Genomic DNA, 15,912 nt, shown 5'->3' with positions numbered 1-15,912 from the left:
ACCACAACAAAAAGGGAGCATTAGTTGAAGGTTGCGGCAAAATGGCCCAGTTTGTGACCCACATCCAGCCCACGCTGATGGAGGCGTCCCAAGGTCATGTGCCCCACCACCACGGACATCAGGTGGGTGTGCAGCACTCGTCGCATCTGCCCCACAGCGGCCACAACATGCCCTCGCCGCCCACCCACAATCACCATCATGCCCACGGACATGGTCATCATACCAGCAGCGGTGGTCATCATGGAGGAGCAGGTGGCCATTCGCAGAAGCAGTCAGCACATCATAGCACCACCTCCGGCCACGCCTCCAAGGGACAGCACCACAGCCCGCCCTCGAGGATCCATTCACCGCCGACGGAACACCATCCGGATCATATTGGTCACTACGAGTACTTCCAGCATCAGCACGAGCAGATCTTCCACCATGAAGGAGCAAACGGTGGCGTCAGCCACAAACAACAGACCCACCATCATCCCAACAAGCACGAGCACTGCCCCACAGGACACCAGAGTGCGGTGAGTTGTCCTTCCTAGGGTTACATCATTGGATTGGGATCTGGGGAATGGGTTGGTCCCCTTTTAATACAGATGGTCACGTGATCAGAACTCCAGGGGACAAAGTTAGAGGTCACACCCAATTGACTAAGCAGTGGGTTGCAGTCCATAAAGTTTAAATGACTTTAATAAGTTTTCATATTCCTACGATTAAGGATTAAAGCTGTAAGTCAGCCAATGTTGGGCATGTATCTGTTATGTTATAATTAGGCCTGGCATATCCTTTTTTTCATCTTCTAGGAAGTACATGCTGAAGTACATTTTAAGGTCACGTATCAACTGGTTAAAGTAACTAAAGTTTGCAATTCAATTTGATATCAAAGGACTTCTAGTTTTTCTATGGGATGTATCATCCTTTCTCCAGTTACTTAACTACCATATAATCACGGTATCCCTCTTGTCAACTCTCGGTCAATTTGGCCATGATAAGATCTTTAAGCTTTACCCATATGAATCATCCTTGCAAGTGACAATGAATCACAACTTTTCGGGCCATAATCGCAACCATAATCTTGGAGCAAAAGTGTAACACATCCCATGCCATCCCAGCAGTGACGCAATAGTAATCCTTGGACCGACTGTGTCCAATGCCAAGTGAGTCATCGGCAGTGCGCTTCCGTTGTCCTTGCGGGGGCATTAACAACTCCTGCTGGCGCCTGGCGCGTCTCCGGGCCATCAAATCTTTGGGGCTCCTCTGACGCTGGCCATCCTGAGGACGTCAGCCAATCAGCCAGAAAGCTCTTGCTCACAATCTTCTCGGTTTGTTTGACCTTTATAAATAGCCAAACTGGCCAAAATGTTTTAGCTAAACGTTCTCTTTACGCCACTCTTTACTTTGGCACAGAGGGCGATGCGATGTGTGGTCTCTGTTCTCGTGGTTCTATTATATTCCTATCTGTACTGGGGTCTCTGGTTCTCTACTGGTTCGACGAGGCGCATTCGAAAATAATTCAGAAAACGACTCAAATCGCTCGGTGCGGCTGCCGCGTGAGGCCCTCTAGACAATATTTAGATATATACGCGTATATATTTCAATCTATTGGCCACCGACAAGGTTGAATACCTGGGGGTAATCTGGGCAAATGGAGACGCTGAAGAAACGCTTCCCATCGCTGCAGAGTTTGGGCGTAAGTTTCGGCGGAACCTTTAATTTAAATTTATGTAATGCAGGGGGGACACAAGCTCCCCAAAAAAAGAAAAATAAAACGGAGAGAAAAACAAAGCCCACAAAACATCTGTGTTTGGGTTGCCCTATAAATACAGCTAAATTGGCCAGCGAATCGTGCGGGAAATATCTTTTTTTTTTATAATTCTGTGCGTGTGCCGTTTAAATATTTTCGCCGTATTTCGTCCCTCGGGTGCAGTGAACCGAACACGGTGGAAATGTTACCATTTTCTGCTCCCATTCCCCCAAAATATTTCCCGCAATATGTTGACGACTTTGGCGTGCTCAATTTGCGTTGCGTTTTTTTGGGTCGTCAGAATTATGGGCAATCAGCTCATCTAGGTGGTAATTTACTTAAGGCATTGCCCCAAAACATTCCTGCTCCTTTTTTATTTTTAGGGTGCTTCGGGGGGAGGGTCAGTAAAATATCATATTGCTAGCGACATCGATGCTAACACAAATATTAACTTAAATACAGGGAGGTTGAAGACACTTTGCAACAGAATCGACTGATGGATACTATGTAGATCAAATTTGATGATATAAATTTCAAGTTAGAAACCTTGTTCTGTTTAAAATTTGCATGTTTACAGAGTACAGAGTGTTTACTAAAATTATACCATAAACATTTGATGAATGACCATTATTAAAGTCTTTGGCTGGAAGGTGAAAATCAATTTTATCTCGGATGTTTATAAATAGTAGTGTTTACAATACGACTTTTGGTCCAAAATATGAATATGTAATGTACTTGGCTTGTTAGAAGTCTATTTCAATTGAAAGATAACCCAATTTCTTTGAAATTAACAATAAATTCAATCTAAACAAGAAACTTGTTCCCTTGGGCATATCGCAATCGAAAATAGACTCAGAAAAGAAAATGTAATTAAAAACCTATCAATTGCATGCTAGCAGAAGACCCCATTGAATTAATAATTAAGTCATACACAAATGACACTGGGCGCAGACTTAGCAAGAGTATAAACATTTCCAAAGGTTCATTTAGCATGCGAAAAGGCCATTTGCTTTGAGCCAACTCGGAACAACTCGAAAGGATTTTGGGCTTTTAAAGTGCGAACGGAAAAGCCCCTTCGGCTGGTCAAAAGCAAAACAAACAGAGGCCATTGTTTATCCAAGCGATGGAGGGAAGCTCTTTAATTAAATTCAAAATGTGACTGGCACCTTGCCGGTGGTTAGCCACCCTTTTAGCCCATTTAATTACCTGCAACGTGATTCACGCACACTCATTCCTTTATTTACTGCACAATTTGTCCCGGTCACGATGCAATTCGAAATGCAATTTTATGCAACCGCTCGTAGGGGTGGATTTGTATGGCAGCAGGAGTTTCTTCCTCCTCGGAAGGGGTGGGTTTCCCATCTAAGAACCCGAATTAATGACACTGCTGCCATTGCCTTACTTGGCACAACGTGACCGGGAATGCATACCCATTTCGATCGGCATTTTCGACCTTTGAATGTGGTGACAAAAGAGGGTGGGTTTTGGGGTGTGATTTTCGAATTAGAAGAATTTCGAAACGGGAAGTAAACAACATCCAGTCGCGAGGTGCGTCTGCGCAAAAGTTAATCCCCAGCTGGAAGTAAACCCACCCATCCATTCCGAACATCCAGTCATCATCCATCAGCCGTCAACCAACTGTGGATTGTGTGCACTCGGCCGAGCCTTTCTTTGCTCTCGGTCAACATAGTTCCGAGTCGGGAGATGATAATCTAGGGGTAGGACCAACTTGTTCCATGACCATTTTTTGTGTGTACTTAGGTAATTAGTCTAATGTGCTAACTGAAACAGTCGGTGAAATTAAATGCCTCGGATTTTATTGCGCAATGACGGGGAGATTAATGTGGGTTTGGTTAAGATAGTTATAGTTACACCCTGCGTAGGATGTTCGTAAATATTTGTAATGCTAGTGGGTATGTGCTGGGTGGGATTCTTATTGGAGTGGACTTGAGTATGGGGTAAGGGTGTATGAAGAAGGAAGTTGTGAAATATGAGAGTTTTCTTATAAGAAACTCGAGCACATTTAAATGTAATGGGGATGGTGAAGTCTTTGTAATTCTTCTTTACATATCCTGAAAACATTGCATTTAGATCTAAATACACGGATAAGCAAAAAATGAACCCTAGTATAAGGAGATTTAGTTTATGAATTAATTTAAAACCTTTAATTTTTCTGACAATGAACCCCTAAATGTCTCGATTTCCTTTAAAACACGTGCTAGCGTCTATGAAAACGTCAACAATAACAAAGGGCACGTGTCGCACGGAGGGAAGACCGTTCGGTTGTGGGTCCTGCCCCTTTTCGTTGCTTCCGGTGAGAGTTCCATTCGAAGTCCCGGTTCCAGAGGGCAAACTACCCTTGGAATTCGAAGGGTGGACCTTCCAATTGGAACGGCCGAGTGCGCAGGTCCTTCGAAGTCCTGCCAGTTGAAGTTTCAACCACTCGGGCAGGACTTGTCGCATCCAGTCTGGAGTTGAACATCGAAGAAAACGGCAGCAAAACCGAAAACTGCTCCTCGAGAACCGTGAACTCTAGAAGGGACTGTGTGAGAGCAGCCAGGAGTCCAATCAGACACAAATACACACACAAAGACATTTACACCCATACACTGACACTGACACGCACACAACCGAATCGGTCGCCTGTACGAACACACCCTCTCGCACACTCATGCACTCGTGTACATATTGCTTACATAAAGTCTAAGGAAAAATCGATAGGAGTGCATTAATAATTCAGCGAAAACGAAGAGGAAAAGGTCTCGAGCAAATATCTTCAAGTAGTGCGAGTTTTCCGCCTCTGCTAACGGTGAAGAAAAGTTCCAGGCCTCGTGAAAAAAAAATATGACTAATCTGCAGTGACGACATACGCGCCGCTTACACAATTTCTCTACACCAATTAATCGCTGAAATCCATTCAAGACGGGCATTTTCCCATTGGCAATTGTGAAAAAATGGTCACCGAAAATGGAGGAGCACAGGTAAAATGAAATTTTCATCATGGTTTTTCACATCGTGTGGTGTACTTTTCGGGGCCACTGTGGAGATTCTGGGGAGCAGCCATGTTGGCGTCCATTTTGCGGATTATCGATTTTTCGTTGTCTGGCTGAAAAAGTGCAGTGATTTGGGGGAAAAGTGCCATAAAAAGCACTATCTATCGGTGTTGCAAGGGAAAAACTCCGCTTTTTGTGCGAAACTTAAGGGTAGTAACCCTTTTTCGTAGCTGGCAATCAAGTTTATTGATTTTTCACTGCATCAAAATAGCCCATTTAATTAAAGGGCGTTGCAGGCAATTCTGATTTTAGCCTTAATGATCCATAAATAACTACTGTACTAACCAATCGCAATTTGAGCCAGATGGTGGTGCTCTCAGTGAGTGGCACCACCACTGTCCTTTTTTATTCGTAACTGGGTGTGGTGCGTGCGTGTATTGCTGGCAACAGAGTAAGGTAATCGAGATTTAGGTTAAACCTAATGATGACATGCGACACTCGGGCCAAGATGGGGGAAAAATCCATAATACATGACTCACTTTTTCATCTGGCTGCATTAAGAGATTGTTTGTTGCTCCTGCTAAGCACAGGCACTTGGTCTTCGATTAGGCCTGATGCTTGTTGCCAAGTACCAACTTGGCCACACAAGTTCAAAGCAAACGCACTTCAAGGCGAAACTCCTTTGGTCGAGCACTCAATTTGCCCCTCGTTATACAATGACGACAGCGGGGAGGAGCGAGGCCGAGCCCAAGAACCTTTGAACTTTCGGAACATGTCTGGGAATCACCTCGCCCTACAGGCAGAAAAAAGTCTCCCTTGCTTATCAATATGACCTCATTTCATAAAGAGGAAACCAAAAAACGTAAAAAGTAACTATTTAGAAATAATATTATAAATGTTTCTTTGTTTACTATTATTAAACTTAAAATAATCTCAAAAATATTATAAAAAGTACCTATTTGGTCGTAATGTGAACATAAACTATTGTTAATACAAAATCCCAGTAATTCTCTAATAATAGAATTGGTATATCACATAAATGTCCTGTAATTACTATAGCTTTTAATGACTAACAAAATGCAAAATATCTACCATTTTTATGATAATATTTGCCTGTGCAGCCGAGCAAACAGACTTCAGGAAGTAGACGGGGCAAACAAGTTCCTTTTGAATTCGTATGTATGCCCAGGGCATGTGAAATGAGTTTTCCTTTTTCGGCCGCTTGTGTATATCCTTCACACACTTCCTTGTTTGCCATGAGGCGTTGGGTGGATGGATGGCTGAATGGTTTTTGCGGGTGGGTGGTGCATTGGATTGGGTGAATGTGGAGGGGAGTTAATGCTCAGGAAGCGGGTCTACCGGGTGTCTGAGCTGCGGTCACTCTCCAGCGATTTTTCGCTCACTTCCAGTGCGAAAATTCGTCCGATTTGCCGACTTCCAGTTGCAGTTTGAAAACGCGACATGACGTCATTTTCGATATCGAAAATCGTGAAGGGAATGGTGAGAGAAAAACATAAACAAAAACCACCATCGACAGCTGAGCTCCGGCGAGTGGGTGGGTGGTTTTTTCATTTCAGTTGGGTGGGCGTTGGCCATTAGAGCGAATTACACGAACACCTGCACCAAATGCCGGAAAAGCTGGAAATGGTGACCCCTCGCCTTGACCCCTGTAAATTGAACTTGCAGCGAGCAGGTGCATTATAATAGCAATTTGTAACTATTCTACTCCTAAACGGACACCAAACTTGGAGTTGCGCAACCTAGCAACGTTCGAAAAAAACTCGAACCCCCCTCTTTTTTCTTGGTAACCACCCACACAGCAGGTGATGAATACGCAACTAGCACGCAACTAACCGAAAAGTACATGTTAAGTTTTCCGGAGCAATGGAAACTTGGCGAAGATATATTGCATTGCGGTTGATAAGCTGTCAGGTCATTACTTATGGTTGACCTTTGCCTCATTTAAAAACTGTGCGAAATAAGCGAAATATTTTACTGCCTTGAATTTACCCATTTGCATAGGGTATATTACTTAATCTAATAGAGGAAGTTTACTTGAGCGATCTGAGAAACCTATGCAATAAACTATAAATATTTGAACTTATGAAACTTTATGTTCTAGGGCGATGGAAACACTTCCTTCCTGCGTGCCGCTCGCGCCGGAAATCTGGAGCGCGTGCTCGAGCATTTGAAGAACAACATTGACATTAACACCAGCAATGCGGTAAGCAGTACAGAAATATTATTTAAAGATTAATTTCTTAATAGTACCATGATTTCTTCTTTAGAATGGCTTGAATGCCCTGCACCTGGCCTCCAAGGATGGCCACATCCACGTCGTCTCGGAACTCCTTCGTAGGGGCGCGATTGTGGATAGTGCCACCAAAAAGGGAAACACCGCCCTCCACATCGCCTCATTGGCTGGACAGGAGGAGGTGGTGAAGCTACTGCTGGAGCACAATGCCTCTGTGAATGTGCAATCCCAGAATGGATTCACTCCACTCTACATGGCCGCCCAGGAGAACCACGATGCGGTGGTGCGTCTCCTTTTGTCCAACGGAGCCAACCAAAGTCTGGCCACCGAGGATGGCTTCACCCCACTGGCGGTGGCCATGCAGCAGGGTCATGACAAAGTCGTTGCTGTCCTCCTCGAGAGTGATACTCGTGGAAAGGTCAGGCTTCCTGCGCTGCACATTGCCGCCAAAAAGGACGACGTCAAGGCAGCGACTCTGCTTCTCGATGTAATAACTGAGTTTTTCAATTTCAACAAACTGTATCTAACTTTAATTCTCTTCCTGCTCTTCAGAATGACCATAATCCGGACGTGACTTCCAAGTCGGGCTTCACCCCGCTGCACATTGCTTCCCATTATGGTAACCAAAACATCGCCAACCTACTCATCCAGAAGGGCGCCGATGTCAACTACTCGGCCAAGCACAACATTAGTCCGCTGCATGTGGCTGCAAAGTGGGGCAAGACCAACATGGTTTCCCTGCTTCTGGAGAAAGGTGGTAACATCGAGGCAAAGACCCGGGACGGACTTACTCCGCTCCATTGCGCCGCACGCTCTGGTCATGAGCAAGTAGTGGACATGCTACTCGAACGAGGAGCTCCAATCTCTGCCAAGACCAAAAATGGTTTGGCACCCCTCCATATGGCCGCCCAGGGTGAGCATGTGGATGCCGCCCGCATCCTCTTGTACCATCGTGCTCCCGTCGACGAGGTGACAGTGGACTATCTCACTGCCCTGCATGTGGCTGCTCACTGTGGTCATGTTAGGGTGGCTAAGCTTCTACTGGATCGAAATGCTGATGCCAATGCAAGGGCTTTGAATGGATTCACTCCACTGCACATTGCTTGCAAGAAGAACCGCTTGAAGGTGGTGGAGTTGCTCTTGCGACATGGTGCCAGCATCAGTGCCACCACAGAGAGTGGACTTACTCCGCTACATGTAGCCGCCTTCATGGGCTGCATGAACATTGTCATCTATCTGCTGCAGCATGATGCCAGTCCCGATGTGCCCACTGTGCGCGGTGAAACGCCACTCCATCTGGCCGCCAGAGCCAACCAGGTGAGTCATGAGTGAATAATGGGGGAGAATCCGATTCACCAAGAACACAACCCACGACGAGTTCATGCCGGCAAAAGGTCTAAAATATACTCCTTCGGAAATGTAGTGTTTAAATACAGCTTTATGTATTGTTTAGGAAGTTATATAACTTTCCTTGTGGTTCAACCTATTCAATTCCAGACCGACATCATTCGCATCCTGCTGCGCAATGGCGCCCAGGTGGACGCTCGTGCCCGCGAGCAACAGACACCGCTGCACATCGCTTCGCGACTGGGTAATGTGGACATCGTGATGCTCCTGCTGCAACATGGCGCCCAAGTGGACGCAACCACCAAGGACATGTACACGGCACTTCACATCGCAGCCAAGGAGGGCCAGGATGAGGTAAAAGATCTGATTGCGAAAAAGATCACCGACCACATCGACACCGTTTATCTGATGCAACTGTTTTGGATACGCCATCAGGAGTTTTTCATTTGATTTTAAGTTTTCCTCATGGCTTTTTGAGTTTTGTACTTGAATCGGTATTATGAGTTGTTTTATAACTCTTGTGTTGTTGTTTCTTTTTGCCGTTTTGTTTTCGAATAAATGTTGCAACTCTTTTTTTATGTATTTTGGTATTATGATTTTTTGAGAACAATTTTGGAAATCTGATTTTTAACATTTAGTCCTGAGGGAGAAATATTTATGTGAATTTTTGTAACTTTCCATTAGGTGGCCGCTGTACTAATTGATAACGGCGCCGCCTTGGATGCCGCCACCAAGAAGGGATTCACTCCACTTCACTTGACGGCCAAATATGGACACATTAAGGTTGCCCAGTTGCTGCTCCAAAAGGAGGCGGATGTGGATGCGCAGGGCAAGAACGGTGTCACCCCATTGCATGTGGCTTGCCACTACAATAACCAGCAGGTTGCCTTGTTGCTTCTGGAGAAGGGAGCAAGTCCACATGCCACGGCCAAGAATGGACATACCCCGCTCCATATTGCCGCAAGGAAGAACCAGATGGACATAGCTACTACTCTATTGGAATATGGCGCTTTGGCCAATGCCGAGAGCAAGGCCGGATTTACGCCACTCCATTTGAGCAGCCAGGAGGGTCATGCCGAGATCTCCAATCTGCTGATCGAGCACAAGGCCGCCGTCAATCATCCGGCCAAGAATGGTCTAACTCCCATGCATCTGTGTGCCCAGGAGGATAATGTGAATGTGGCCGAGATTCTGGAGAAAAACGGCGCCAATATCGACATGGCCACCAAGGCAGGCTACACTCCTTTGCATGTGGCCTCTCATTTCGGCCAGGCCAACATGGTGCGTTTCTTGCTGCAGAATGGAGCCAATGTGGATGCGGCCACCTCGATTGGCTATACTCCGCTCCATCAGACCGCCCAGCAGGGTCATTGTCATATTGTGAATCTCCTGCTGGAGCACAAGGCCAATGCCAATGCCCAGACGGTCAATGGACAGACGCCTTTGCACATTGCCCGCAAACTGGGCTACATAAGTGTCCTGGACTCGTTGAAAACCATCACCAAGGAGGACGAAGCAGCTGCTGCTCCGGCCCAAGCCGAGGAGAAGTATCGCGTCGTGGCTCCCGAGGCCATGCACGAGTCCTTCATGTCCGACTCCGAGGAAGAGGGCGGTACGTATACTCATTAGCATCCACTTAACCCGTAAACCATAAGCCACAAGGTCACAAGATCACTGCCCAGCTAGTCAGCCAGCACACCAGACACTGAGCACTACCCATTAGTTACATAGTTTACGATAGTCCTAAGTGAATCCCCGCTCTTTCATGTGTGTGTGTCAGGTGACACTAACTGGCAACTGGACGCTGGCTACGAGTACGGCTTCGGGCCAATCTATCTGCCGTACTACCAGGGCGACAAGCACTATGTCTCCAGTAAGTGCCCAGGGCCACTTGGAAATCCCGTATCAGTATCCGTATACTTGTATACTCGTATTCGTATTCATATCTTAAGTGCTGGCCGTTATCAAGTGCACTAATTGGCTGCAATTGGATGGATCGTGATTGGCTTGATAAATTGTCTATAAAACTTTGGCATACCCATGGCACTTTATATGGAGCTGAAATGTATAAATGTACACTATTTCTTGACGTTGTAATTGGGCAAAAGGAGTACAGACCCCTTATAATGTCCCTTTTTTTGATTGGCAATAGATTTATATTTTTGTCGGAAATGGATTTTTAATCTATTTAAAAAAGATCCTAGTACAAAGCATATAACTTTTCAAAAGTAAAATTTACTGAAAACATATATATACTTTCCGTGAATCGCAGTAACTTTTCGGTTGGATGTCAGACTGTGGGGTAAAAAGAACAAAATATATATAATTTGCTTTTAATCGCGGCATGAGAAATGTATTCCACTGTGTCGTATCTATACCATCACTATTATCGTATCCATGTATAATGCTCCTATATAATGGTCATGCTAGCTTTATATCACCCTTATATTATATTATATTTATTCTACCGATTACCAAGTAAAGCATGTAAAACTAACGAAATTTTGTAACTAAAATCAAACTCATTTGCATTCTTCTATTTTCAATGCACTGCGCTCTCATCTGCAATTCAACAAATACCAACCAATAACCAACAATTCCAACACTTAAACAACAACAACAACCAATGACACCAAAACAACAAATAATAATATCAACAACAACTACAACGCTATATGGCCAATTGGACTGTCTTGTGCTTAAACAAAATGCAAATGCTGCGGAATGCCCTCGAAACGCATCGAAATCGAATCAAAACTCTAGGCGAAGACAATATGCTATCAGATCAACCATACCGCTATTTGACCGTTGATGAAATGAAATCCCTAGGCGACGACTCGCTGCCCATCGATGTGACCCGTGATGAGCGCATGGACTCCAACCGGATGACCCAGAGCGCCGAGTATGCCTCTGGAGTTCCGCCCACCATTGGAGAGGAGGTTATCAGTCCCCACAAGACCCAGGTCTATGGCAGTTCACCCAAGGCCACCGTTGATGGAGTTTACATTGCCAATGGTCACGATGAGCCACCGCATGTGGGGTAAGTTTCAAAGTTCTTCATTTTTAAGATATGCTATTATGCTCTTACTAATTTCGTATTACTTTGCAGTCGCAAGTTAAGCTGGAAGAGCTTCTTGGTGTCCTTTCTGGTGGATGCCCGTGGAGGAGCAATGCGTGGCTGTCGGCACAGTGGCGTTCGCATGATCATCCCTTCGAGGTCAACTTGCCAGCCAACCAGGGTAACCTGTCGTTATGTGAAGCCGCAGCGTACCATGCATCCGCCCCAGTTGATGGAGGGCGAGGCTTTGGCCAGTCGTGTCCTGGAACTGGGTCCTTGCTCCACCAAGTTTATTGGGCCAGTGGTCATGGAGGTGCCGCACTTTGCATCGCTGCGTGGCAAGGAGCGCGAGATCATCATACTGCGATCGGACAATGGAGAAACCTGGCGGGAGCACACCATCGATAACTCCGAGGAGATCATACACGATGTCCTGCAGCAGTGCTTTGAACCAGAGGGTGAGTGAGAATGGGGTTTGTTGGAGTCCCACCTGGTCTATAACCCAAACTGTTCGCCACAGAGATTGCCCAACTGGAGGAGCAGGCTGGCAACCATGTCTGCCGCTTTGTCACCTACGACTTCCCCCAGTACTTCGCCGTCGTATCGCGCATACGCCAGGAGGTCCATGCCATTGGACCGGAGGGCGGCATGGTGTCCAGCACCGTGGTGCCACAGGTGCAGGCCGTCTTCCCACAGGGAGCCCTCACCAAGAAGATCAAAGTTGGCTTACAGGTAAACCTCTTTAAACCGCGCAAGGGCGTCGCGCCTGAGAAATTGCGTAAAATAAGCGTCAATCATGTGCCCAAGAAGAAGCGCTTCTCGCTCATCTGGTAAATCAGCCAGGGCATTCATATTCTACGCTTAAACGGAAAAATAGTAAAAGTCCAAACCAATTACGTTATCGGTCAGCATATATACTCGAGCATTTAATCTTCAACTTCCCAAAAAGAAAAAATATCAAAACATAATGCAAAGAAGGTTTTCCAAAATGAAAATGAGCATTTATAACCAGTACTCCTATATCCAGTTACTGTAACCATCTATGTTAACCCGCCCGAAATCCTGTGTAGTGAATTATGGTAGATCTAACTGACCAAAGTTCGATTATAGTGGTAGTATTGGTAGCAATTTCCCAAACTAAAACCACTGTAACCGATCTTTGGGGGTAACGTTTCCAAATGTTATTACTCGTATGAAATATGTGCACTTTGTTTGATTATATTGAGACACACTTTAATAACTTAACTGCACTAAGCTAATGGAGCCATTGTGGAATCGGTATCCTCATGCTATCCTAATCACGAATGCTTTGCAAAACAGTGACATACAATAATACAATTATAAATGAAGCGATTGAATTTGATCATGGATCAAGCCAAGTCTGTCAAATCGCAGATTTTCGGCTAGCTTATTAACAGCAAGAGCAACAAAAAATTGTCCAACTTGATAAGACATATGAAAAACATATATCGAATATTATGATACATTTACTTATATGCTAACTACTCTTAGCTACTCATACATTATTTATGATTATTATCTACTTATGCATAAGATTATACTTACAAGTTCTCTGAAATGCAGTACTACCCAATAAATTTAGTTCGACAAAAACTTTATGCCAATGAAAATGTTTTAATTACGTTTCATTTGATTACTTTTCATTCAATTGCTTTTTCAAAAAAAAAGAAAAGATAAGAGGTGAAAATACTTAGAGAGTTACAATTGGGTCCGGTTTGAAGTGCCTAACGAAGTTGTAACATTTTAGCCATGCCGTAAGCAAAAAACGATTTTATAATGGCCCCACTCATGAGTTTAAATTTTCGCACGTTTTATTTGCATTTAACTGATATCTGTAAATTTTCAACATTTTCAATAGTATTATTTCTTTTCGTTCTGTACATTGTATAAAGTTCTTAGTTTACTTTCTAGCCCCTTCAGTTGTAGACAGAGTTTTTTTGATAACTAAATTTATTGGGACATAAATGGGCTCGAACATTGTTATCGTTTGTAGTTAACTTATGCTGTAATTTAACTAAAACATGCAATTGCTCAATACAACAACAACCATGAAAACAATATGCATAAACATCTTAAAAGCATTGTACAAAAACCAAAAAACCTAAAACCCAATGTGTCGAATCGAATTGATAATGTTCACCATTTAGCCCAAAAGACTCATTTCATATTATTTTATTATTCGTTGCCTTACGACAAACAAGAAGCGCATATTTCGTATACAATATTTTCGTTTGTCAATTTTCATTAAGTTTACTACTTTTCCGTTCATCTCATGCCAGTGTGTATTGTGTGTATAAGCGTGGCCGATCGAAATCGATTTTTGTCTATAGTGCCAATCGAATCCGTTACACTCGTTCTAGGCCCAACCGGTCGATCCCGATCTCACGGCGAAGCTTTTGGGTCGCGGCGTGGCCGTATCCCCAATTGTTACGGTCGAGCCGCGTCGCCGTAAATTCCACAAGGCCATCACACTCAGCATGCCCGCACCCAAGGCTCACAGCCAGGGTATGATCAACCAGTATTCGGGCAATACGCCCACCCTGCGTCTGCTATGCTCCATCACAGGTAAGTTGAAGCCGATCCATTACCGATCCGCCAGCTATGTGCCGGTCTTTTGTGTTGTTTGTACGATGTGATCCAAGCAGTTATTATTACCCATTACCGATTACCAATTACCAATTACCAATTACCATTACGACTATTACGAAGTATATCCACTTACATTTCCATTACGTTAGTTGATGTTTTTTGAGTATTAATGATCCTCCTTGAAGCCCCCGATATCTTCCACATCCTATCTCTCTCTCTCTCTCTATCTATCTCTATATATAACTCTGTCTCAGGCCTTCATTTACTTCATTCCTGTTTATGATTTCTTGAGTGTAACTATATCTTATGCTTTCGTTGAGTTGAGTTTAGTACGTGCTTCCGTTATTCGTTTTGGTTGTCTATAACATTTAGAATACAAGTATCTCATGTGCTAAGCCGTAGTACTTTATATATACCATACATGCCATATATACTATATCCAACACCTGTACAGTGGAAATTGCCATCTAAATCCAAAGAAAAACGACTCTGGGAACTCTCCCGAATTAAATTTATTATGATAACCATTATGAGAATGAGATTGAATTGAAGCATTGAATTGAGAAACATTCGTTCGTAGGTCCCATCCGATTCAAACTCAAACATTGTGCTTGTGTCTGTGTTGTAGATGCGTAAACATAAGTTGTTCGAACGGGTTGTTCCGGCAGTAGCCCGCATCGTATCGTATCGTATCGTAATCGTAACTCCTTTGAAACCTAGTCAGTTGTAGAGCATTCGCCACCATACGCTCATACATCAACGACACACCCACACAGATGCATACAGAAACAGAAAAAGATACAGCTACAGAAACAGATACAGATACTCCACACCAACAACATATATCTCGTACTTCAGCTCGATCCCAACCCAGATCAGTGTCATGTTCAGTGTGTCCTCTCATTGTGCCAAACGGTGTTCGTTCCGTTACCCTTTGTTCGATTTGCGTTTTTTGTATCGCTTTAGTTCGTTCTGATGATTTTCGATGATTTCGATTCGTATTTCAATTTCGATTTCGTGTTGAGCAAAAACAAACCCAAACAAAACAAACTTCGATTCAATTCTTGATTGAAAACCTATTTAATTGTTCTATAATTTCGTACTAATGCGTCATTGCATACGTGTGCACGCATTCCGTTCTGTTTTCTCAATCCATTGAAGGTGTGTTTCGGAAAAGGTCTCTAAAAGGTAACTAAAACTGACTCAAACGTCACAAATACTAAAATAAATAATACAAAAATTCAGAAATTCACAAACATGTATGAAGTTTCAAATTGAAACTGTTTACAAAATAAAATCGTTATTTGTTCATATTTAGTTGTTTCGTTCTATGCCAAACAAAACCAAATAAAATTTTAAGAATAGCAATATTATTGTGTTGCAAAATAAGGCATACAACCAAATCCAAGAAGCAAATTTGACAAAAGAAAATTTGAAAATTCTGCATATTTTATTTATGATAAATTCTCTTGTTAAGAAACTATTGCAAATATTTCAAACAATTTATTTTTCAACTTCTATGCCTTAAGTCCTTAAGTTCTTACTCCGTTCCCTTGAGTTCTTTGTTTTAAGTTGCCCCCATTGATTTCCTTGAGTTTCCTTGAGTTATTCGCTTAAATTCGGGTTGCGCTGCGTCTTTGGGTTTACTATACCAGATGCTCAGGGTTAACTTTCTGTTTGGTGGGGTCTTTTCAAGGCCCCACTCGATCGGCAATGTTCTCTCAGCCAAGAAAACGCTTTCAGCTCAAAGCGGCTTAGTTTTTGAAGTAAGCAAACTTTCCAATTTACTTTTTCGAACCTTAAGCTTGTCATGCAAACGTCTTTGCCGCCTTCTCTTTCTCTCTGTCTAACCTCTCTCCCTCTAACATACAATAATATGAATTACCCAAGCGATTTTCTGACTGCACGCGGTTTG

At 43.6% G+C, this 15,912-nt stretch overlaps 3 protein-coding genes across 4 annotated transcripts in view; 2 read left to right on the top strand and 1 right to left on the bottom strand.

Moving 5' to 3' along the window:
* The window catches only part of LOC6737177 (fibrillin-1), a 109,070-nt gene that overhangs the window by 42,110 nt on the left and 51,048 nt on the right, over positions 1-15,912 (bottom strand). The window lies entirely within an intron of this gene.
* Positions 42-533, top strand: LOC120284733 (histidine-rich glycoprotein-like). The gene has a single exon (XM_039293279.1). It carries the CDS (start codon positions 42-44, stop codon positions 531-533), a length of 492 nt encoding a protein of 163 aa, XP_039149213.1.
* The window catches only part of LOC6737171, a 58,057-nt gene continuing 46,323 nt past the window's right edge, over positions 4,179-15,912 (top strand). The window contains exons 1-10 of the mRNA XM_039294055.2: positions 4,179-4,716; positions 6,851-6,952; positions 7,017-7,469; positions 7,535-8,299; positions 8,480-8,683; positions 9,014-9,941; positions 11,093-11,369; positions 11,439-11,845; positions 11,908-12,119; positions 13,769-13,973. Coding sequence (XP_039149989.1) covers positions 4,690-4,716; positions 6,851-6,952; positions 7,017-7,469; positions 7,535-8,299; positions 8,480-8,683; positions 9,014-9,941; positions 11,093-11,369; positions 11,439-11,845; positions 11,908-12,119; positions 13,769-13,973 — 3,580 coding nt within the window. The 5' untranslated portion in view covers positions 4,179-4,689. The remainder of the gene's footprint in view (positions 4,717-6,850; positions 6,953-7,016; positions 7,470-7,534; positions 8,300-8,479; positions 8,684-9,013; positions 9,942-11,092; positions 11,370-11,438; positions 11,846-11,907; positions 12,120-13,768; positions 13,974-15,912) is intronic.

The sequence above is a fragment of the Drosophila simulans genome, chromosome 3L (genome assembly GCF_016746395.2).
Source record: "Drosophila simulans strain w501 chromosome 3L, Prin_Dsim_3.1, whole genome shotgun sequence".
Taxonomy (NCBI): Eukaryota; Metazoa; Arthropoda; class Insecta; order Diptera; family Drosophilidae; genus Drosophila; species Drosophila simulans.
The sequence above is the reverse complement of the archived record's forward strand: the minus strand, read 5'-3'. Positions and strand labels throughout refer to the sequence as shown.